Source organism: Myotis yumanensis, unplaced genomic scaffold (assembly GCF_028538775.1).
Source record: "Myotis yumanensis isolate MYYU_CA2020_CCGP unplaced genomic scaffold, mMyoYum1.0.hap1 SCAF_16, whole genome shotgun sequence".
Taxonomy (NCBI): domain Eukaryota; kingdom Metazoa; phylum Chordata; class Mammalia; order Chiroptera; family Vespertilionidae; genus Myotis; species Myotis yumanensis.
The window spans coordinates 11,833,125-11,856,505 of NW_027223767.1; the positions used below are offsets into that span (position 1 = coordinate 11,833,125).

The following is a 23,381-nucleotide window of genomic DNA, read 5'->3' on the forward strand; positions in this document are numbered from 1 at the left end:
GATACATTGTCATCGATGGAATTTAAATTGTTCAGGAAGTTTGGGTGGTCTGAGAGCTTTTAGACTAGAGGACATGGCAGGGATTGTGACTGACACCATCCTAGTTTCCCAGATATGTTCCATTTTGGTATATTCTGTTCCACTCACATACACTCAGTTATAAATGTAAGACCATGTCCAGAGATTTTTTTTTGGTTTAGCCAATGTTTTGATCATTTATTATGCAGAGTGTATACATGCCTGTGTCAGAGGTGATAAGAGGCTATTTGTCACAAAATGCCTTTTCTTTGTAGTCATACTCCCTTTTCCCTCTAAATTCTGAGGTTTAGTGGCATCTGAAACAGGTCTGTAATGGAATGCATGTTTGTTGTTATGATGGCATGACACCTTAGGTGTATCAAACTAGCTATGCATTTTCTGTCCAGAGCAAGGCTTTATTGATTTTTAGAGAGAGGAAGGAAGAGGAATAGAGACAGAAACATCAGTCGGCTGTCTCCTGCATGCCCCCTACTGGGGATTGAGCCCACAACCCAGGCATATTTCCTGACTGGGAATCAAACCCATCACCTCTTGGTTCATGGATCAACACTCAACCACTAAGCCACACCACCTGGGCTCGGATGAGTATCTACACTAATAAAAGAGAAACATGGTAATTAGCGTATGACCGCTACCCTTTTCATTGGCTAATCAGGGCGATATGCAAATTAACTGCCAACTAAGATGGCAGTTAATTTGCATATGTAGGCACAATGCAGGGAGGCGAAAGGGAAAGCAGGAAGAAGCCCTCTGCCACTGACAGTGATCGGAAACCCAGGGGGGGAGCTAAGAGCCGGGGGGCAGGGCAAAGGTGGCCCTGGGGGCCGCCTTTGCCCTGCCCCCTAGCCATGATCGGAGAATCGGGCGCCTTTGCTGCCCTGGCCAGTGATGGCGGGAAGTAGGGGTGGAGCCAGTGATGGGAGCTGGGCATGGGCGAAGCTGGCAGTCCCAGGAGCTAAGGGTCCCTTGCCTGGGCCTAAAGCGGAGCCCGCGATCACGGGGCCGCTGCCCGGGCCAGACCCTGCGCAATCGCGGCGCCGCTGCCGCTGCGGGTCCCCGCTGCCCGGGCCGGACGCCTCTGCCGGAGGCCTCAGTCCTGGGCAAGGGGCCAATCCAGTGATCGGCGATCAGAGGGTGATGAGGGTCAATTCCTCTGGCCGAGGCATCAGGCCTGGGCGGGGGGCGGAGCCAGCAATCAGGGGGGGCTGGGGGTCCCCTGCCCAGGCCTGATGCCTGGGCCAGAGGCATCAGGCCTGGGCGAAGGCGGAGCTGGTGATTGGGGGGAGAGGGGGGTCCCCTGCCCAGGCCTGAATCCTGGGCCAGAGGCATCAGGCCTGGGCGGGGGGCAGAACCAGTGATCGGGGGGAAATGAGGGTCCCCTGCCCAGGCCTGACACCTCTGGCAGAGGCATCAGGCCTGGGCAAGGGGTCAATCCTGCGATTGGAGGGTGATGGGGGTCAACCCCTGAGGGCTCCCAGTATGTGAGAGGGGGCAGGCTGGGCTGAGGGACCCCCCCCCCCAACCCAGTGCATGAATTTCGTGCACCGGGCCCCTAGTATATATATATTAGAGTCCAGAGCATCACATAAGAATATTGTTACATGTCCATTTAACTAAATAACGGTCCAGGTTCTTGTTGCAAAACAATGAGTAAGGAAGTCCTTCCTGCTGAATGCTAACACCATGCATCCTGTCCTCAGAAATGTGTTCTTGCAGAATCGATTCCACTGTCATCATCAGAGTCTATAGCGCTACCTGTCCCTCGGCATTCATCTTCAGACTAATATGGATTCATGCACCAGTGAGGTCCCTTGGCCTGGCCTGCACCCTCTCACAATCCAGGACCCCTTGGGGGATGTTGGACTGCCGGTTACAGCCTGATCCCTGCAGGCCAGGCCCGGGACCCCACCAGTGCACAAATTTGTGCACTGGGCCTCTAGTCCTATATAATAAAAGCCCAGCAACTAAACAGCAGAACAACCAGAATGACTGGTCAACCAGTCACTATGACACACACTGACCACCAAGGGGCAGACGCTCAATGCAGGAGCTGCCCCCTGGTGGTCAGTGTGCTACCACAGTGGAAGCGCCACTTGGCTGACCGGAGGCTGGGAGGCGGGTTTGTGGCCACTGTGCGACTGAGGCCTACTCCACTGTCTCTCAGTGCTATTGTCCCTGGCCTGGCCCTGACCGGGTTCCATGGAAAGGCAAGTGCTCCAGCTCCATGGGAGATGCCAGACCAGGGAGCAGCCGCTCGGTAGACCAGGATGAGCAACACTCCCACAGCAGGCCATGCCCCCCACCAGTGCATGAATCCCATGCACCAGGCCTCTAGTATGCATGTAAGATATTTGGTTAATCTCTTCCCTCCTCCCCCACTTCCCTCGAAATTCATCAGTCTGTTCCATGTTTCCATGCCTATGCATTAAGCATCTCCCCACTGGTGGACAGTGCACATCATAGCTACTGGTTGAACAGTCACTTAGGCTTTTATATACATAGGTGTGTGTGTGCGCTCGCGCGCGTGCTTGTCTGTGTGTGTGTGTGTGTGTGTGTTGATTTCAGAGAGGAAGGGAGAGGGAGAGAAAAACATCAGTAATGAGAGAGAATCATTGATCAGCTGCATGCCCCACACTGGGGATCGAGCCTGCAACCCGGGCATGTGCCCTGACCGGGAATTGAACTGTGACCTCCTGGTTCCTAGGTCATCAACCACTGCGCCACGCCAGTCAGGCTTGGATGAGTTCTAATGAATGCTCATAAAATTAGACAAAAAAATAATAGATCATACATTTTTAGTAAATTACCCTCTTCAGTTTTGAAAAACAGTATTATTGAGGAACAATGTATATGTAATAAAATGTAGTTCAAGTTTTTCTGTGGTAGCATTCCAGTACTGAATACTCATCTTTTTCTACTTAAAATATTTCTACACTAAAACAACATTGAAAAGACGAGAAGGGGCCTAAAGTAGTGGATATAAGAATAAGCAAGTTGAGTGGAGAAATAAGTACAAGAGTGTAAGCCAAGATTTTTCACTTTAGTGAGAAAGTAACATGCTTAATGTTTGTAGTAAATACAAAGAATAAATGATTAATTATATTTTTAAAATTGGCATTTATTTAAGGGGTCCTAAAGTATCAAGATATCTCCCTTGAGTAGTTTTCAAAATTAGGTTTATTGAGTTATATTTTATATGCAATAACATTCACCCTTTTTAAGTGTACAGTTCGATGAGTGTTGGTGAGTATTTAATATAGTGGTATAACTAGCACCAGGATCCAGAGAGAATATTTCCATTACCCCAAAAAGTTTCCTTTCGCCTAATGCAATCAGCCCCCTCCTCCTGCTTCTACCCCCTAGCCCTGATAACCATTGATCTATTTGTCTCTATAGTTTTTCTTTAGAATGTCAAATAAATGGAATCATATATTGTGTAGTTTTTTTATGTCTAACTTCTTTCACATAGCATATCACTGATTCCTTTTTATTGCTTAGCAGTATTTCATTGTGTAAATATACCATGATTTCTTTTTTTTTTCTTTTTTTTAATATATTTTATTGATTTTTTACAGAGAGGAAGGGAGAGAGATAGAGAGTTAGAAACATCGATGAGAGAGAAACATCGATCAGCTGCCTCCTGCACATCTCCTACTGGGGATGTGCCCGCAACCCAGGTACATGCCCTTGACCGGAATCGAACCCGGGACCCTTCAGTCCGCAGGCCGACGCTCCATCCACTGAGCCAAACCGGTTTTGGCATTAAGATTAATTTTATAAGAAACTAGCAAACCATTTTCCAAAGTGGCTGTATCATTTTGCATTCTTACCAGGGTTTTGTGAGAGTTCTAATCCTATATCCTTGCTAATCTTTCTTTAAAAATGTAGCCATACATATCGTTGAAATAATTTGTTTAAATCTTTTATCCAACTTTTTAAAAATTTGGTTGGTCGTCTTATAATTGAGTTGTAGGAGTTCCTTATGTATTCTGGGTACAAATCCTTTATCAGATAATGTGTTCCACAAATATTCTCTGCTAGTCTGAAGTTTCTTTTTATTTCTTTACAGTGTCTTTTGTAGAACAAAAGTTTTAAATTTTGATAAAATCAATCAGTGCTTAATTTATGGTTCCTACTTTTTTGCATTTTGTCTAAGAAATCTTGGTCTAACTTAAGGTTGTAAAAATTTTCTTCTGTTCTTATAGAAGTTTTATAGTTTTACCCCATACGTTTAGGTCTGTGATCTACTTTGACTTAATTTTTGTATATGGAGTGAGGTAAGGGTCCAGTTTTGGCATTTATTTTGTTTTATTTTACATCTTTTTAAGCTTCATTTGTTGAAAAGATCCTTTCACTGTTAAATTACCTTGGCACCTCAGTTGAAGATGGATTGGCCGTACATGTCTGGCCTATATCTGGACTCTGTCTCTATCCTTACCACACTGTCTCAATACATTTGTAGCTTTTTGAAATTGAATAGTTTGAGCCCTTCAGCTCTGGTTCTTGTTCTCTTTCTCAAAATTGTTGTGACTACTCTAGGTCCTTTCCATTTCCCTATAAATTTTAGAGTCACTTTGTTCATTTCTTGGAAGAAAGCCCTTCAGTCCCTTGACTACTCATGTGATGAATGATAGTATGTATATTAGTATCAGCCCTTCTTAGCTGTCGTGGAATACACCATTCTTGATCATTGTTGTGTTTCTTTGTTTTGCAGTGTTTAATTTGGCATATATATATATATATATATATATATATATATATATATACACACACTTATCAGTAAGATATTCGGTTTTATTTTGCTTTCCTTTTTTTAGTCTATCTTTACCTGTTTGGGTATTCAGTGTTGTGATAATTTTTTAAAGTGAATTATGAAATAATCACTGGGTTCTGTTTCCCTAAAACAGTTATGTAGTAAGGCAATTACATATTCCTTAGGAATTTGCCAAATGACTTCATTACTTTTTGTGATTATGGTCCATTCAAGTTTTCTCTTGTTTTTTTCTTAAATGGATTTCTATTTTCCTAGGAAATTGTCTATATTATTCAGTTTTTCAGGTCTATCATTATAAGGCTGGGTGTAGTGTTCCTTTTATACTATTGAAATTGCTTATATCTCAGGTTATTTAGAAGAGCTTTTTAAAAGTTCTAAATGATTAGGGTATCATTTTTATTATGTTATAGTCCAAGAAGGTAACCTATCCTATTGCTACAGTTTTGGAATTTATTGAAGCTTTTTTTTTTCCCTTTCTTTTTATTTGAGGCAATATTTAAGGTTCATTTTTATAACAAATTTATGGATACTTGGCAGGACACATTGGCTTATTTATGATGGTGCTCAGATCCTTTCTGCCTTATTTATTTTCAATTTTTTCTTTGTAATTTATTTTCAGGGCAAATTTATTCGGATCAACTTTGATGTAACTGGCTATATTGTTGGGGCCAACATTGAAACATGTATCCTTTTTCAGAATAATATAATCTAAAATAAAGAATCATTTCCTCTTCCTATGGCCTCAAAGAAACCCTTTGTGATATCACTCCTGTTATCAAGATGGTAAAACTTGAGTCCCAAGAGATTGTGACTTGGTCTTATAATACCAGGTCACAACCTGATCATGTGGCTGGGGAAGTGGAGAGTCGCACTGAGGTGAGGATCACCTGTATGTCATCAGCCCAGGGAATGTTTGTGTGGTGTAAGGACCGTTAGGTGAATACTGTTAAATTGAACTACTCTTCAATTATGGTTGTGTTAACTTACTTATTTTTTACCACCTATTTCTGCCATTTGTAGGATGGGCGTGTACCCATTGAAACAAGCCTCATAAAAGTACAGTTAAAGCCGTTTCAGTTAGTTTTAAGCAGAACAAAACTAGAGGAAAATGTCAATACATACACTAGTCCTAAGAAATGGTAGGTCTATATGGAATGAATTTGGGTACAGATAATAAAATAGAAGTGTTTCTGAACTGGTAGTGTGCCAGTTAGGAAGGTTACAGATGACAGTTCTCTGATTCTTGTTAGAATAATCTCCAGTGATAGAAATACAGTTCTTCGTATAGTGCTGTATTCTTTGAATATAATCCAAGTTAAGAAGGGGGGGGGGAGGGGGCGTGAGGAAAGCACTCCGAGGTTTTAAGTTCCCTACTAGCCCAGTGGATCTAGCAGATTAGTGGGAAACATAAATCGCATACATTTTCTTTTCTCTCTTACAAAGTTTAACCATTTAGAGTGGTTAATAGCAGGATACCTGACCTATATCAGAGAGAAAAAATGTTTTATAATTAAATAGACATGGAAAAAGGACCAACTTAATCCTTAACCGTCTTTGCTCAGACCTTCTGGAAAAATCTCGTGCTGTTCGCCAAGCAAAAGATGAGCGTACTTTTCATATCTTTTACCAGCTGCTATCTGGAGCAGGAGAACACCTAAAGTGTAAGTTACAAAACTCTAGCTGGTCAGATGATGAAAGTGAAATGGAATTTCCATGCCAATGGGATAAATACTTTTAAGTGGTAGGTGCATGGGTGGTGTTATATTATCTCTATTTCTTTTTTAAATTAGAAGGCAAATGGTGTGTTTTTATAAAGTTTTGTTTCAACATTTATAAATATACAAGTAAGAAAAAATAAACTTACTTAATAAAATTAATGAACAAACATTTTTATTTCTAGATTAACAACTAAATATATATGTTATGTTTCCACTAGTCCTGGGAAAAGCCTATGGTGGGTTTTTCTTGAATCACAAGGACTGGAAGCTTAGGCCTGGGCAGGGTAAAAGCACGTTTCTAAGTATATGAGGGGGGAGAAGAGAAACAACTTTCCAATTTCTCAAACTCAGTGCTTCTGTGTGACTATTATAAACATACTCCGTAGATCTCACAAGAAATAATACATGCACAGTAATGCTTTTCTCACTGGGGTATAGACTTTTGCAATGAAATGCTTTTGCTGTGAAAGCATTGAACCCAGAAATTGATTGGAAATGACCTGCAAGGAAAAAAATAAGTAACAAAAATAAAGAGAGCCAACAAGAGACTGAAAATTCAGGCTTCTGCACATACAGTATGTGATGCTAACGAGAAGAAAACTCTCAGGCTTCCCGACTGGCAATAGTAATGATCAAAAAACATAATATCAACTTATTCAAGATAGAGAAAAAGAAAGCAGTCAGTACCCAGTAGAGTTAAATGTGATGTTGATAAGAATTAAGTAAGGGATAGGAGTGATCAGAAATTCTCTGCAGGCTGGGAGCATGTGATGGCATCCTTTCTCGGGATAAGTAGCCCTGTCTGTTTTGATCCCTCCTGAGAAACAGCCTTCTGCTCTCAAAGAACAAACACATTTATCGAAAGAGGGAGTTAAGTTGTCTCTAACTCACGGCCCCTAGGGTACAAGTAGGCAGTGGGGGTATTATCCATTATAATATTCTGTCATAATATTTTATGTTGCACATCACTCTCAAAAGCACATTTACCACTAAATAGACTGCCTTGGAGAGAGGTTTCGGGGTGGCTGGGCTGAGCACACACCTTCTACATCTGGGTGTTTATCTTAGGTCCACTTAGTCTTCATATTGACCCCATAGTGTTTGCTCTAAACTACTTGCTAAGAAAGGAATAGAAGATGGGTTTAAAAGCTTTCTAAAATATTTAAATCTGAAAACAGTAAGGTTTTAGTTCTCTGGAAAAGTTACATCATTTTCCCACGATCCGATTTAAAATATATAAACCACTGTCCCCAACGCCCGTTGAGATTTGAGCAGTTTACATTATCATTTTCCTTCCTGGTTGCAGACGATGGGAAACTGTATGTGTTTGTGTATTTAGCATGAACATATAAAGAAGGAGAAAGTGTGGGGATGAGAAGTATGTGGGATGATGGTTGGTGGGGAACCACTGGCCTCCTGGGGCGTCTGTGCCGCCTGGATGTGGGCATGCTCAGTCTGCTGAGGAGTGTTGCTTGAAGGCATTCCGTTCTGTTTTCTTGTAGCTGACTTGCTGCTTGAAGGATTTAACAACTACAGATTTCTCTCCAACGGTTATATTCCCATTCCGGGACAGCAAGACAAAGATAACTTCCAGGAGACGATGGAAGCGATGCATATAATGGGCTTCTCCCATGAAGAGATTCTGTGTATGTGGGATTTCTCTAAGATTCTGATACTCATTTAAATAAGACACACGTTGGGGGGTCAATAGCCTAAATTAGAAAATGATCGAGGAACTGAGAACTGCCTGTAATTTTATGAAATCCTGAGAGATATCCTGAAAAGTTTTGTCCAGCTAATTTTTAGTCAAAATAAATTAGAATACATCTCTGCTATATGTCGATGCAATATTCTTATTAATTTTTTTCTCTTTAATAAAGCTATGCTTAAAGTAGTGTCTTCAGTGCTTCAGTTTGGAAACATTTCTTTCAAAAAGGAGCGAAACACTGATCAAGCTTCCATGCCGGAAAATACAGGTAATTGACGATGCTGATTTTATTTCCGTTTAAGTGGTTGTTAGTTGGTGCTCTCCAAGAACATGTTAGCGCAGGCATAGACAGTACTCCCGACGCAGTGCCACAGACTCAGGAGCAGAATGCGTGAGGGCCACTCTGGTGTCACCTGAGGGAAGAGATGTGTGTAGGACACAAGGCAGCACTGGAGACCCCGCCGTGGCCTGGGGAGGCCCTGGGGATGGGGGCATGCGGAGACCTAAGCTGCAGAGACCACACAGCTCATCGGAAAGGGAGCTGCAGCTACTGAGACCTACCAGTGTTGACCTTACCAGGAACATAGGCCCAGTCTCTGTCTTTCGTGGCCTTGACTTTTGAAGAAGAATGCTGGCCGGTTGTTCTGGAAAATGTCCCTCCATTTGGGTTTGTCTGAGGTTTCCTCCTGATTAAATTCAGGTTACGCGTTTTTGGTAAGACTAGCACAGAAGTGGTGTGGCCTTCTCGTGCATCATATCGGCAGGCCTATGTGAGTTTGTCTCGTTGGTGAGGTTAACTTGGTTAAGGAAGTGTCTACCGGGTTTCTCCGCTACCGGATTACCTTCTGCCTTTGGAACAAGTATCTAGGAGAGGAGGGAGACACTGAGACTAAGGAAGTCCAGGCTCTCATCAGGCTCTTGGGCTACTAGTTGTAGCATCTGTTTATGATTCTTACCTGAAATGAGTCTTGCTTGTGGTGTATGTCAAGTGGTGACTTCTGTCTACTTCGTTCTTTTATATTTACTCCCTGGAATTCTCCTGTAAGGAAGGGCTTTCGCTTTTTCATTCCTATCAGTATAGACACATGGGCCCTTCTTTAAATAATGGTATGGTTTATGATCCATTCCATGATTATTTATTTATTCCTGTCCTGGATGTGGCCATGAGGAGTTGGAGTCCCTTCAGGCTAGTGCTCAGGTCACTTTGACATGACTCTGTCACTTTTATTTTAAAGCAATTTCTTACTTTATGGCAACACAAAATGTTCAGACTCATTTTGTATTTGTCCAGCCCTGGCCCTGGAATTGGCTGTTTCGCTACCGTTTCTTCATATTGAAGAATGGGATTTAGCTGCCAAAACCTGGTTGTTCTAGGGTCTCATTGGTTTCTGACTTCTCTCAGAGGACAGAGCAAGGGAACATGCACACACATGTACTCACTCCTATTTTCATTTCTTTGTATGTATATTAAAAACCATGGATTTATACTGATACCTCTAATTTTGATCCGACACTACAGGTTTTATGCTAGCCATTTCCTTTTCTTTATTTGAAACTCCTTTCTCTGACAGTAAGAAGTCTTATCTACGGTATATTTGTCTATTTGTTCGATCCTAGAATACCCATAAAAGAGCTTCAGAATTACTCACCTGTACTCCTCCGGAAAACAAACCTGCTAATTAATAAACACTATTTGTGTACGGTTCTTTAGCATTAGAGTATAGAGTCAAAATACTGTGGGTGTTTGTTTGTTTGTTTGTGTTGTTTTTTTTTCTTTATTGATTAAGGTATTACATATGTGTCCATATCCCCCCATTGCCCCCCACCCCCCCACTCATGTCCTCACTCCTCTGGTGTTTGTGTCCATTGGTTAGGTTTATATGCATGCATACAAGTCCTTTGTTTGATCTCTCCCCCTTACCCCCGCCCTCCCCTACCTTTGCTCTGAGGTTTGACGATCTGATCAATGCTTCTCTATCTCTGGATCTGTTTTTGTTCATCACTTTATGTGGTTCATTATATTCCACAAATGAGTGATATCATGTGATATATATCTTTCTCTGACTGGCTTATTTCACTTAGCATAATGCTCTCCAGTTCCACCCATGCTGTTGCAAATGGTAAGAATTCCTTCTTTTTTACTGCAGCATAGTATTCCATCGTGTAGATGTACCACAGTGGAGAACAGTATGGAGTTTCCTCAAAAAACTAAAAATGGAACTCCCATTTGACCCAGTAATCCCACTTCTAGGAATATATCCCAAGAAACTAGAAACACCAATCAGAAAGGATATATGTAGCCCTATGTTCGTAGCAGCACAATTTACCATAGCAAAGATTTGGAAATAGCCTAAGTGCCCATCAGCAGATGGTGGGTCAAAATACTGTTTTACTCTTCCCTCCTTCCACCTTCGAGTGGCTACGCTTTCATTTGTAATGTAGGTAGCTTCATTTATTTCTGTTTGTATCGCATTTTGCCCCCCCCCCCCCCCGCCATTAACCCTTTTTGCTTATATTTTAGTATATGCAACATATAAATAATTCTAAAAGTCAGAACTACAGAAAAATGTGTACTTCTCTGATTTTGTTCCCACCCACCCCATCTCTTCCACTCTGTTCCCTTTCCCCATTCTTTCTGCCCTGTTTCCACCTACCCCTGTCGGAAATCAGTCTCACCCGTTTCTGTTTTATTCTTCCTTGAGCAGCACTCAGCCCTGCAGTGAGTGTTTGCCACCCACGGTGCCAGCTCTCCATAAGATAGATGAGTTCTAATAGGTCTGTTTAAACATTTAGCCACATTTCTTTACTGTAACATCATAAAACCAAAGTTGTACTTGCCATGGCTAGATGGCCAGTAAGTTTTCTATTCCCTAGCTTTAATTAATTACTGTGTTTTATTTAACTTCTGGAACTTTTGTACTAAGCTTGGCTCTTTGAAGTAGTCTCAGGAAGGGGAATAAGAGACAGACAGAACACTTATCACACAGAAAGATGTATGCAATGGCAACAAGGGAGCTACCTTAAATATCCAATAGAATGAAGTAAGCCAAGGTATAGCCCCACTATGAAGTATATATTTTAGCTGCTGAAATGATATTTGTCATGGTACAAAGCAAAGGAATGTGGGTAATTTGCCTTTTGTACTTCTTTGTATTTTCTAATTTCCTATCCAATACCTACACTCATGATCCACTCATTAACTAAAGGGAGCCACGACCTAGCAGCTGAGGCAGAGCCATTGGTAAGAGCCAGTGAGAAGAGCCCCAAAGCACAGGAAGTACTCTTGAGGCACGGCCTGCCCTGCAGACAGGGCTCCTGCAGGCGGCCAGCCGTTGGCCTGGGTTAGGGCGGTAGGATGCAGGTCTTGAAATGACCTTGGTAGGTTATACCTGTAACATAATTCAAAATGTGCTTACCCTTAGAGAATATTATTGTTATTTTTAACACTCAGTTCAAAATTAATTATAATAATTCGTATACTTGTTGGACCTTGGGGGATATTAGACAATGAACTTCTAGTGAGGCAGGTGCCCTAATGCTGCTGAGAATCAACAATAACAAAAGCAGCAGTTATGTATTGAGTGTTTCATGTTAGCCATGTAATCAAATAACTTTTTTTAAGCTCATAGATTTCTTGCCCATTAAAATATTATTAGGATCATTATATGATCATGGCCAGTTATCTTGGTAGCACTGTTTTTCTCATTCTGTGTGTTATGGCTTCCAAGACTCAGTAACTTGCATTGTTAGCCATAATAAGTAATTGCTGGCTAGCCGTCTCTTATAAATAACCTCAGGAGGAGTGCTATTAATTTGAAGGGGTTTTCCATCAGACCTAAAACTTGTTATTTCTTAATACAATTTAATGATGACTCAGGGTTTTCCAGTGTTTATTGCATGTATTGTGACTGGATCATAAGGAGGAGTCCACTATTTAGGAGATTTTTCTACACTCTAGTTGCCCAGAAGCTGTGCCATCTTCTTGGGATGAATGTGATGGAGTTCACTCGGGCCATCCTTACCCCCCGCATCAAGGTCGGCCGAGACTACGTGCAGAAAGCCCAGACCAAAGAACAAGTACATTTACCATTAATTATTCTACATTTGTTTGAATGATAAATTGTGGTCATAAGACCTTCTGATTGGTATGTGACAAACTGAATCAGATAAAGCTTGATAATATGGATGTTTCCTGGGACTAGTTGAGTGGGGGTTTTCTTGTGTAGTTTTTTAAAAAGGAAATTTGAGTTTTCCCCAGTAGATAGATTATCCAGGAGGACAAAGTTATGTCCTTGTAGAGCCCACCCGCCAAGAATATAGGAGTTGGGCTCCCCTGTTTCAGGGTGGACTCCTTTCAGACTCTAAGCCAGCCGTGGGCAAACTACGGCCTGCGGGCCGGATCTGGCCCGTTTGAAATGAATAAACCTAAAAAAAAAAAAGACCGTACCCTTTTATGTAATGATGTTTACTTTGAATTTATATTAGTTCACACAAACACTCCATCCATGCTTTTGTTCCGGTCCTCTGGTCCAGTTTAAGAACCCATTGTGGCCCTCGAGTCAAAAAGTTTGCCCACCCCTGCTCTAAGCAAATAGGCTCACAGAACCCCCAGGACATAGGGAGGGGTTCTTCTTTACTGGCCACCTTCACCCTTCCCTTAAATTGATTATCTCTAGTTTACATTTAATTGTACTAACACCCTTTGTTGATGTGTAAACTTGAGACATGACTAAGCAGTACATGCTATTTCAGGATTTTTGTAGAACATTGAACTATATATAATAGCCATGAATGCCTCCTTGAGATCATTCCCAGAATAAAGCATGGTGTTGTGTAATTACAGGCGGACTTTGCAGTGGAAGCATTGGCAAAAGCTACCTACGAGCGGCTCTTTCGCTGGCTCGTTCACCGGATCAATAAAGCTCTGGATAGGACCAAGCGTCAGGGAGCATCTTTCATTGGAATCCTGGACATTGCTGGATTTGAAATTTTTGAGGTGTGTCTCTCCCTCCTGCTCTTCCTTCAAATTATTATTTCTTTATTTTTATTGATTTCAGAGAGGGAAAGGGAGAGGATAAGAGGGATAGAAACATCAGTGATGACAGAGAATCATTGATTGGCTGCCTCCTGCGTGCCCCCAACTGGGGATTGAGCCTGCAACCCTGGCATGTGCCCTAACTGGGAATCGAACCCTGACCTCCTGGTTCATAGGTCGATGCTCAGCTGAGCCACGCCGGTCGGGCTCGTCTTATTCTTTTAAGATATTAATGAAGGCTCACAATGTACACTCACTGCTGTGCTAGGCACGGGGACATAGTGGTAGAGAAGCAGGGATAATCCCTGCCATTCTAGTGGAGAGTCAGACCATAAAAGAGCAAGAGCCACTACATTCTCGGAACTGTGAGTGCTGCTGTGATGGAAGACTGGGGAGGCCGGCTTTAGACACCTGAGTCTTGGGAGGTGTCTCTGCAGTGCTGACCTTACTGGTACATGAAGGGGGAGAAGCCCAGCCTCCATAAGTTCTCCAGGCAGCAGTCCTGTATGGGAGGGGATTTGTTAATGTTAGAAATTGTTGGAAAGCCAGAGTGACTAGATGTAGCTGCCCAATGGGAACTGGAGTGTGGTGCGGAGCAAAAGCAGAAGTAGGGAGACCGTGAGGCCACTGGCCTTTGTCGTGGCCCAGGGCCCAGGGGATGGTGGCCGGCTCAGGAGTCAGGAATAAGCAGTGTGAGATGGAGAAATGAGGAAAGGTAATGATCTCTGTTTTGAAGATAAAGCCATAGGATGGATTTCAATGTCTTTTATTCTTGATCTGACTAGATTTTTCCATGTATTCAACATCAATCCATCAAAAGTTTGTAGTTATACGCCTGCAAAAAAAGTTGATAACATTTTGATCTCTTAAATATTTATATCTTTATCTCTCCTTTGATAGGCTAACTGTGTATATGTAAGGAACAAATAATAAAGTACTTCTTGGGATCAGTGTGCTACTTTGGCCACTTTAAAATTACATCTGTTTCCCTGCAGTCTGAACTGGTACCGTATACGCTGTTTTGCCTGCTCAGCTGCAACTGCCACAATAAGAAATTACTTTAATGTGCATTGATTTGTAAATAACTTGAGAAATCATGAAAGGTGGCCCGGTAAATGGGCAGAGTTCACAGAGAAGGACACAGAAATGTCTGTAACTTAAAGTTACATTTTTAAAATCATTTGCCACCCTATATATAAACAATCAGAAGATGTAATAAAAGAAAAGAATTATAGTCACAACTGCAACAAAAGCAGATGAAATATCTAAGAATAAATTTAAGAAGAAATGGGCAAGATTAAGTTGAAGACAATTTTATAAGGCTACTGTGAAAACATAGACTTGAACAGTTGAAAAAGCATACCTTGTTTTTGGATAGGAAAATGTAGTACTGTAGAGGATAAGTCTTCACGAGGGTATTAAAGGATGTAAAAGAAAGCTATACATGTAAGTACACGGACAGTAGAAAAATGTGTAATGCTAAATATGCAAGGGTGGTATTGATCGTTATTTATCATGGGAAAAGCTAAATACCCACCATTAGGAGATTGGTTCAATTACTCTAGAGATACCCATAGAGTGGAGTGCTTACGCACCCATTATAAAGAGTAGGGTGGCTTTATTTACTGATATGGAAAGACTCCAAATACATTATTGAGTTAAAAAATAAAACAAGATAACACATTTATAAGTGCATAGACTATTTCTGGAAGGATCACAAGAAATAAGTGATAGTAATTGACTCTAGGGAATGAGACAGTGCAATTCTTTGTACATTTTTAATTTTATACCATGAATTACCAATGTAAATATTGCTTATTTTAACATATAGTTGATAGCTTGAATATGGAAGAGAAATAAAAAAATTATTAAAAAAAAAATACCACCACACATACTAGTAAGGCTAAACAGAAAAAAAGGTCTCATAATCCTAAGGCAGAGCAATGCCATTGACACAAACATGAATAAGCACCATCGAGCAGTCTGTAGATGTTCATGTGGTTCACTAGAAATGTGTTTGAGCAAGCAAACACTGCCCCTGCCTTCCTAGCCTGACCTCATTCCAAAATGGTGAGTGTAACACCTCCCTCCGTAAGGGGTGGGGGACTAGAATGTCTCTCAGACTATAAATTTATTCCTCGGAGATTGATTGTACCTGCCCTACTTGAGGATCACTTTTTATAACGAAAGAGGTTATTTATGGGCACTTGCTACTTGTGAAGGCAGGGAAAAAGGTTCAGTGCCTCTAATATAGAAAGTGATCGCTTTAAGAATATTGTGGCTATTAATTCATCCATTTGGTCGTTCACCCCATCAACAGCAAAATAGAAAAACAGGCAGAAATCGCAGAGAAGGAAACGAATGTCTGTAACTTATGCAAAGATGCTCAAGTTCACTTCCTGGGAGCAATGCAGTGTCACTCTTAGTATTGGCAAAGGTCAGACACTTGATAAGAAGGGATGCCTCGGGAAGCAGCCTGGAGCCTCACACTGGGTTTAGTGCATTTTGCTCGTGAGGCCTGGCTAGGATCTCAACAACATCCCTGTGAAGTACACATTCGTTCTTTCTGAGCCTCCTCTGAGCTGGCAGCTGAGTGAAGAGTAGATGGGACCGCACCACGTCCATTCTCTAGACCCCTCAGAGCTTATGGAGTGGTGCTTGCTTCCCCAAGTCTCTTTGTTTTTCTTCTCTTTCTCATTTATTTCATAATTTATACTCATTAACCATTCACTAATAAGCTTTGTTTTATTTGTAGATTATTCACTTAGCATACTGAGTTTATTATTTTCTCACTGTAGCAGTTCAGTAATGTATATATATGTAGTGTGTGTGTGTGTGTGTGTGTGAGAGAGAGAGAGAGAGAGAGAGAGACCCCCCTCGGTTCAGTCGCTATCATTAGCTACAAGCAATAATATAGTTGACACCTAATTGACCTTAATGAATTGTTTGATAACTAGATGACTATTTCTGCTTTTCTGTCCCCTCCCCATGTTTGGAAACCTGTTCTCTCAACCTTGGCAGCTGAACTCCTTCGAGCAGCTGTGCATCAACTACACGAACGAGAAGCTGCAGCAGCTGTTCAACCACACCATGTTCATCCTGGAGCAGGAGGAGTACCAGCGAGAGGGCATCGAGTGGAACTTCATCGACTTCGGGCTCGACCTGCAGCCGTGCATCGACCTGATAGAGAGGCCTGTGAGTGTTTCCCTGCCGTTGGCTGTCAGAGCTGCTGCAGGCGGTGCCTTGAGTTTTTCTTGGCTTAATCTGATCCGTGTGAATTATCCTGTCTGCTCAGTGTTAATTTTCTAATCTAAATGTTCTAGGAAGGTGATACTGTGATAAAGTACCTATTGAAAAAGTAAGTAGCATGCCATTCAGACCCTTCTTTGGCTCATGTACCCGGTCTTCCCAGGCTGCAGGTGCCCCGATGGTGGTGGCAGTCACGTTTACCTCCAACCCTCTGCACCTCGGGAGGGTGGAGGGCTCCACCTGACTCGCCTCCTAGGCCCGTGGTCAGCAAACCGCGGCTCTCGAGCCACATGCAGCTCTTCAGCCCCTTGACTGTGGCTCTTCCACAGAATACCACGTTCGGGCGCGCACGTACAGTGTGATTGAAACTTTGTGGCCCATGCGCAGAAGTTGGTATTTTGTGGAAGAGCCGGTATTTTGTGGAAGAGCCACAGTCAAGGGGCCGACGAGCCGCGGTTTGCCGAGCCGCAGTTTGCCAACCACTGTCCTAGGCAATACAGGGCACTTCATTTGGCCAAAACTAAGACTTGGCGTGTAAATCTATTTTTCAGATAACTAAAGTTTATCCTGATAAGTACAAGGATGTTTTTATTCTGACAGATGTTTTTAATTAGAAGTTTTTATTTTTAAGGTTGAGGCAGGTATATTTTTATAGCAATCTTAGACCATTTTCTTTTGGTTCAGTATCATGTAGAAATAATGGAACATGTATAACTCTCGAATGGAACTGTATGATCCCAAATGAATGTTGATTGGGCTGTGTATTCCCTGGAAGCTACAGCAAGGTCGTAGCTTTGCTTATTTTACTTTGCCAACTACCAGAACCTAGGAAAACTAAAGCGCAGTTAAGCACCGATACCAGTCATTTAGGTCAAGGTCTAATGCTGGTGCAGTAGGTGTGTTCCCACGAGGTGTGTTCTGTGAGGCGCTCTAGGCTGTGGAGCAGTTCTTGTGCTACTCAGTCTGCACCCGTGTTCCCGTGTTTGAGGGGTTGGAGGACCAGTGCCTAAGCCTGGATGCTCAGTACCTGGTTCCGAACGAAGGACAGGAGCCTAGAGGACACGCACCTGTTAGAGACGTACTTGTCGCACATTAGAAGTTTGGGTTTAAGGGAAGGAACATTGTTTTCCTTTGGCTCATACATGAGAGATCATTTTACCTTTCAAGGCACTGCAGCCGCTTGTTTGGGGCCGAACTCTCAAATTACTGCACTTGGGAGGACTCTGCTCTGTGTACCCTGCAGCATTGTTGAGGAGTAACATCGAAGGCATTACTCATAGTAACTTCCAGTGTCCACACAGACGTGTGACTCTATTTCCTTACAGTTTTGTTGCCCAAAAAATTGTTTGGGAATTTATATAAATAAGGGAATAGAACATTTAATATTGATATTGTCAGCAATCATATGATTTGAGATGCTCGCTTATGTGTATCTGTAACACTGGAAGCTCTATGTGTTAAGAAAGTATTAACTATGTATCTGCACTTTCAGTTGTTTTGTTGACTATTATTAGATTAGGATAAGATCAAGGCCACAAAATTTTATTAACTCCTCTATTACAGCCTGGAAATAAGAAGATTGGGGTGCTCTGTGGGTGTGGGGAGTAGATAGCATGGCCCTGGTCCTAGGAGACCTGATCTTAAAGCCAGAGAACAGAACAGAACAGAACATGGTGGTAGTTCACTGGGTAGTGGTTCCTGGTCAGTGACGCTCTGAATTTGGAGACCAGGACGGCAGTGGGAGAGCGTTCCAAGGGCCACATTCCAGAAATTGGGAGGATAGTGGGATTTTAGGAAAATTGTCCAGTCAGGGTGTTCAGAAGCTATTGGCATGGGGAGGATATGCCAGCTTTGTCCACATACTTAAGGACAGTGAGCAGAATGAATTCTTCCTTTTTTCCTCACTCCTTCCCCGCTCCCTCCCTCTACCCCTTCCTTCCTTCCTCCTTCCTCCTTCCTCCTTACTTTTTGTACTGGCATCTCTAGGCTCTTCCCCAAAAGACTTTAGAATGTACCATTTTATTTCTTGCCTGACTGGTCCCAACTTAAAGGAGAGGCGGCTCAGAAAGGGGAGGGAGGGAGTTTAGGATTGAATGCTGACTCACTCTTTAAGTCCATTGTTCTTTAGGATTACCTTTTTCCACTTATCCATAGAAACACAAAGATTTTATAACAGTAGGAAATTTAACTATGGCCAGTACAATATGGGATAATGATGCTATTGATGGTTCTTTCAAAATGAAGAGTGAGAACATTTTCCAGAAGGAAAATAAATACCTCGAAAGCTACGGGCCAGTCTTTGCCTCCTCTCTCACAAACCCAGCCCCACCCAGCGGGGGTAGTTGGGGGGGTGGAGGGCAGTGGGTGAGCCTCTAAGTTCAGAAAGCTGCTTACAAACCTTTGAGAGTGCCTCTGGCCTTAGGCAGGAAATGGTCTCTCATACTTACAGCTCCAATTAAAAGAAGTGCTAACAGTGAACTTGACGTTGAAGGATGACGCAGGAAAAATAACAAGGAGACACCATAACGGATATTCATAATTATGCTGTCACTGAGTCATTTAGAAAAGATTACATTATATTCGGGATCCTATTTCAGAAGTTAGAGATCCCGGTCTCTTGGATCACAGTCTTTTTTTAGCTGCTCGGGAAAGCTCTTTCATGTAGTTCTTTCAGGGGGAGGACGTGGGCTTAGCAGCGTGGGCTTAGCAGCGTGGAGGGAGGGCTCAGTCTGGGCTCACTGCAGAGGAGTCTCAGCTTCTGCTGCCACCTGCCCCTGACCATGTTATTACAGTATTTCACTCACATTTAACTGTAGCCTCTAGTTACTCTTTCTTTATTTATTTATTTATTTATTTGCCCGACGGCGCGACTTCGCCTGGGGCGCACTGGGGACAGTCTGCCCTGTGCCCCCCCCCCCTCCCCCACCCACACCCCATCGTGGGGGCCGGAGCGGTGGGGGAGCGGTCGCGCCGTGGAAGAGGCAGCCCGCCCCCCACCCCCCACCCCCACTAGTTACTCTTTAAGCAATATTTGTACACAGCCTTCTCTTCCCAAGTAAATAGAAAGGCCTTATGAGTTGAAGAAAACTGATCCTAGAGATTTATTCAGGAAACTGATAGGCCCTGGAATTGAAGCATTCAGTCTTGGATCACAAGTTGCTGTATTTGCAGAGTGGCAATGACTGCTGATCCAGAAGCTATATAAAATAGACCACCGAGAACCCCACCTTCCTCCAAGAAAGAAGTCAGGCCACTGAATTTTGAGCTCCCAGAGAATGGCAAGCTGTAGGCACAGACCCTAAAACTCACTCTTTTAAAGTATACAATTCTTTACACTCATTTATGGATAATAAAGAACATTACAAACTATTGAACAAAAATAGACAGAGGCAAAGAAGCATCGAACAGACTGTCAAACTGCAGCGGGAAGGTAGGGGAGGGTTGAGGGGGTGGGTAAGAAATCAACCGAAGGACTTGTAGACACGCATATAAGCACAACCAACAGACACAAGACACTGGGGGCAAGGGGATGAGGGCAAGTGCGGGGCGGGGGGGCGTAGGGGAGGCCATGGGGAGGTCATTGGGGGGGAAAAGAGAGACATATATACTATTTGTAATACCTTAAACAATTAAATAAATAAATAATAATAATAAAATATACAGTTTAGTGGGTTTCAGTATATTCACAAAGTTGTATAGCCATTACCATTGTCTGATTCCACATGCTCATAATCCCTGAAAGAAACTCCCTCCCGTTAGCAGGTGCTCCCTGCTCCCCTCCCCCAGTCCCTGGCCACACTAACCTACTTTATGTTTCTGTGTCTCTTTTCAGGGAATTAATTGTGTGAAATAAAATAGGCTCTCAAATGTTTGTTGAAACAGATATATAAAGTAACTGATAAGTTTTTTCATCACCTTCCATCTACTCTACTTAATAATAGTTTAAAATATTTCACCAAGTGTGAAGCAGTACATTTTATTTCATCGTTACTTAACCAGAAAAATGGATTAGGATATAAAATCTCTGAAGCATTCCACCTAGTGGGGGTTTTGGGGGACTATCTGCTTGGAATTCGTTCACCTACAGTTTACACGTGTGTGTTTATGAGAAAGTGACCCACCCGCTGTCTCCCCTGTACTTGCTTAGCACTCGGAGACCCGGGTGCTTGGGGCCTAGGGTTGGGCTGGGCATGGCCTCCTATCCCAGCAGTTGGTGTCCGTGGTCTGGATCAGACCCGATGGGATTACATGCAAACTCGCCATTCTCGTTGCCTCTCGTTATCAGGCCAACCCTCCCGGTGTGCTTGCCCTTTTGGATGAGGAGTGCTGGTTCCCGAAAGCCACAGATAAAACCTTTGTTGAAAAACTAGTTCAAGAGCAAGGTTCCCACTCCAAGTTCCAGAAACCCCGGCAGCTGAAAGACAAAGCTGACTTTTGCATCATACACTACGCAGGGAAGGTAAGAGCTGGAGAACTGGATTACCTGGTAAAAGTACTGTTTGAAACTTTGCTTCATGTGATGGAGTTTATAAGAAAGGTGCCGATAAACATTTGTAAATCCCTAAATATAGTGTGCATTGCACTTGAGGGCCTTTAAGACAACCCACTCCTTAGGTTGCTCTGTGAACGTCTGGGTAAGGCTAACTGTTTCTGGGTTTTGTTTGTTTTTCCGTCTCGCCTCGTTCGGCTCCGGGCGGGCCAGGTGGACTACAAGGCGGACGAGTGGCTGATGAAGAACATGGACCCCCTGAACGACAACGTGGCCACGCTGCTGCACCAGTCCTCGGACAGATTTGTGGCCGAGCTCTGGAAGGATGGTAAGCGCGCCTTACGTTCGTCACTCGGGTTGGCCAGAGTCGTTTACGATGAAGGATTGCCTGTGGTTCTCTTACATATCTATGTGCACATGTATTTTACTGTAAATCTCTTTCCCTAGAGCAGGGCTGCCATTATCTCGGGATTTACCCACTTTGAGAATACTTGGGTCACAAGACATCTGCCCTCTTGGTCAGATGCTGTGGGGAGTGTGGGAACCTTCTAGGCTCAGAGCCAGAAAGAACTGCATATCCTCGGGCCACCCTGGCCTAGTTAGACTATAATCCAAGGGCTAGGGGACATGAAACCCGAGAAGCCCTGTGCATTTTCTCTGTGCCACACGCAGGTCATGCATCCTAGCCACTGCCAGCCTCTCTCTCTCTCTCACACACACACACACACACACACACACACACACACACAGGGGCTGGTGAGCACACTCAGATCCCCTGTGTGTAGACCACTTTCTGTTCCCATCAGTCCTGAGTGCTTTTCTTTACATGAGCCTCAGGGAAGGTCTTGGCGATGTTGTGTCATAGACTAGAAAGTTGCTAGTACAGCACACCTCTGTGTACCTATGCAGTGGGCACCATATCTTCTAGAGCTTAGCTCTCCCTCCTGCATCTCATCCTGACTGTGTCCTACCTCTGTGCTTGGCCTCAGGTCATGCAGCACCTTAGCCCTGGACCTGCCCCTGGCTAGGCCTTGAACCCGAGGCCGTCTTGTTCAGGAACCTGGCTCACCTCTGCTTTTCCTGTAGCAGATCAAGAGCTTGTGATGCTGTCTTCTCAGAGGCAGAGAGAAAGAAACAGAAAGAAGGGTGTAGGCAGTTTGAGCAAAAGGAAAGAGGTGGGAAGAGCAGAGTGAATGCAGAGAAAGTGAGCAGGGGAAGATAACCGTATCAAAGCTGATCTAGTCAGGAATGATCACATACATCCGCCGGAGATGCGAGGAGCCCCAGGGCTGGCGCGCTGCACACATGCATGCACGTGTCCTGGGACAGCAGTGCCTGGGACAGACTGTGTAAAAGGCGGGACTCGGAAAACAGATCAGGTTCCCAAAGCGTAACACGGAAGCTTTTGATCTTGATGCCTTTGGATGAAAGTCTTCAACCAATGTTGCATGTTCCCTGATGCTTGCTGTGACCGGTCAGCCAAGGGTGCTGCGTGAGGGCTGAGAGCAGAGACTCAGTGGTATTCGCAGTGCCATCGCTGAGGGACTCCCAAGCCTGCTGCTGTGAAATGTTAGATGGAAGATGAGGAACTAGAACCGGGACTGTGAGCTCCAGTTGTGCTAAACAGCGTGTCCACGGTGCTAGGAAACCCAGCACTGGAGCTGGAACTGCACGTGGGAAAGGCCGCAGAGAGAGGAGAGGAGCAGAGCTGCCCGCCTGGACACTCGTGTTCTGTTAGGAGTCAGTCCCGCTGTGACTGTGCTGGGCACGACGTGGGCCAGCATCCCGTGGCCCCTCCTCCCGGCCCTCCTTAGGTCTCAGTGCACCGGAGCGGGGCGGGATGAGTAGGCGGAGGTCTGAGGACCAGACGTATCTGGTGATGCTGTGTGAAGGGGACGCTACAATGCCATGAAGGAGGAGGCAGTTTTCCTTGTCCTTGAAGGAGAATGATTTGTTAAATAAATAAAGAAAACTGACGTTTACCAAATAGTGACTAAGTGCCGGGCAGTTCTCAGCACTAATATGTGAGCCTCCGTGTCATGATTGGGCCTTAAACATTGAGCATGAGCAGGTTTGCGTTGAGCTAGCTCACCAGGGGAGCGGAGCGTTTCGGAAGTGAAGTTGGCATGGGAGAAGGAGGCCGAGCAGGTGGAGTGAGTGAGCAGAGGATAGAAGTGAGGGAATCGCAGCTCAGGACTCATGGTGCCTTTGGGCGTTAGAGTGGGGCTGGGGTGAAGGGTACAGGCAGGGAACGAGGCCAGGTCACAGGTTGAGAGCAGACGATGGAGAGGCCTGATTGCCGGTCTCAGTGGACTTGACTCCACTGAGTAAGTAGCTCCCGTAGGTTGTGAGCCAGGGCAGGTGAGACA

General features: G+C 43.7%; 1 protein-coding gene across 4 annotated transcripts in view; it reads left to right on the top strand.

Moving 5' to 3' along the window:
• The window catches only part of MYH10 (myosin heavy chain 10), a 140,314-nt gene that overhangs the window by 66,818 nt on the left and 50,115 nt on the right, over window positions 1-23,381 (top strand). For all 4 annotated transcript variants that reach the window (XM_070395551.1, XM_070395552.1, XM_070395553.1 and 1 more), the window contains 9 exons: window positions 5,433-5,496; window positions 6,376-6,474; window positions 8,034-8,177; window positions 8,412-8,507; window positions 12,198-12,316; window positions 13,083-13,235; window positions 16,296-16,469; window positions 20,809-20,982; window positions 21,226-21,340. In XM_070395551.1, the coding sequence (XP_070251652.1) occupies window positions 5,433-5,496; window positions 6,376-6,474; window positions 8,034-8,177; window positions 8,412-8,507; window positions 12,198-12,316; window positions 13,083-13,235; window positions 16,296-16,469; window positions 20,809-20,982; window positions 21,226-21,340 (1,138 nt within the window). The remainder of the gene's footprint in view (window positions 1-5,432; window positions 5,497-6,375; window positions 6,475-8,033; window positions 8,178-8,411; window positions 8,508-12,197; window positions 12,317-13,082; window positions 13,236-16,295; window positions 16,470-20,808; window positions 20,983-21,225; window positions 21,341-23,381) is intronic.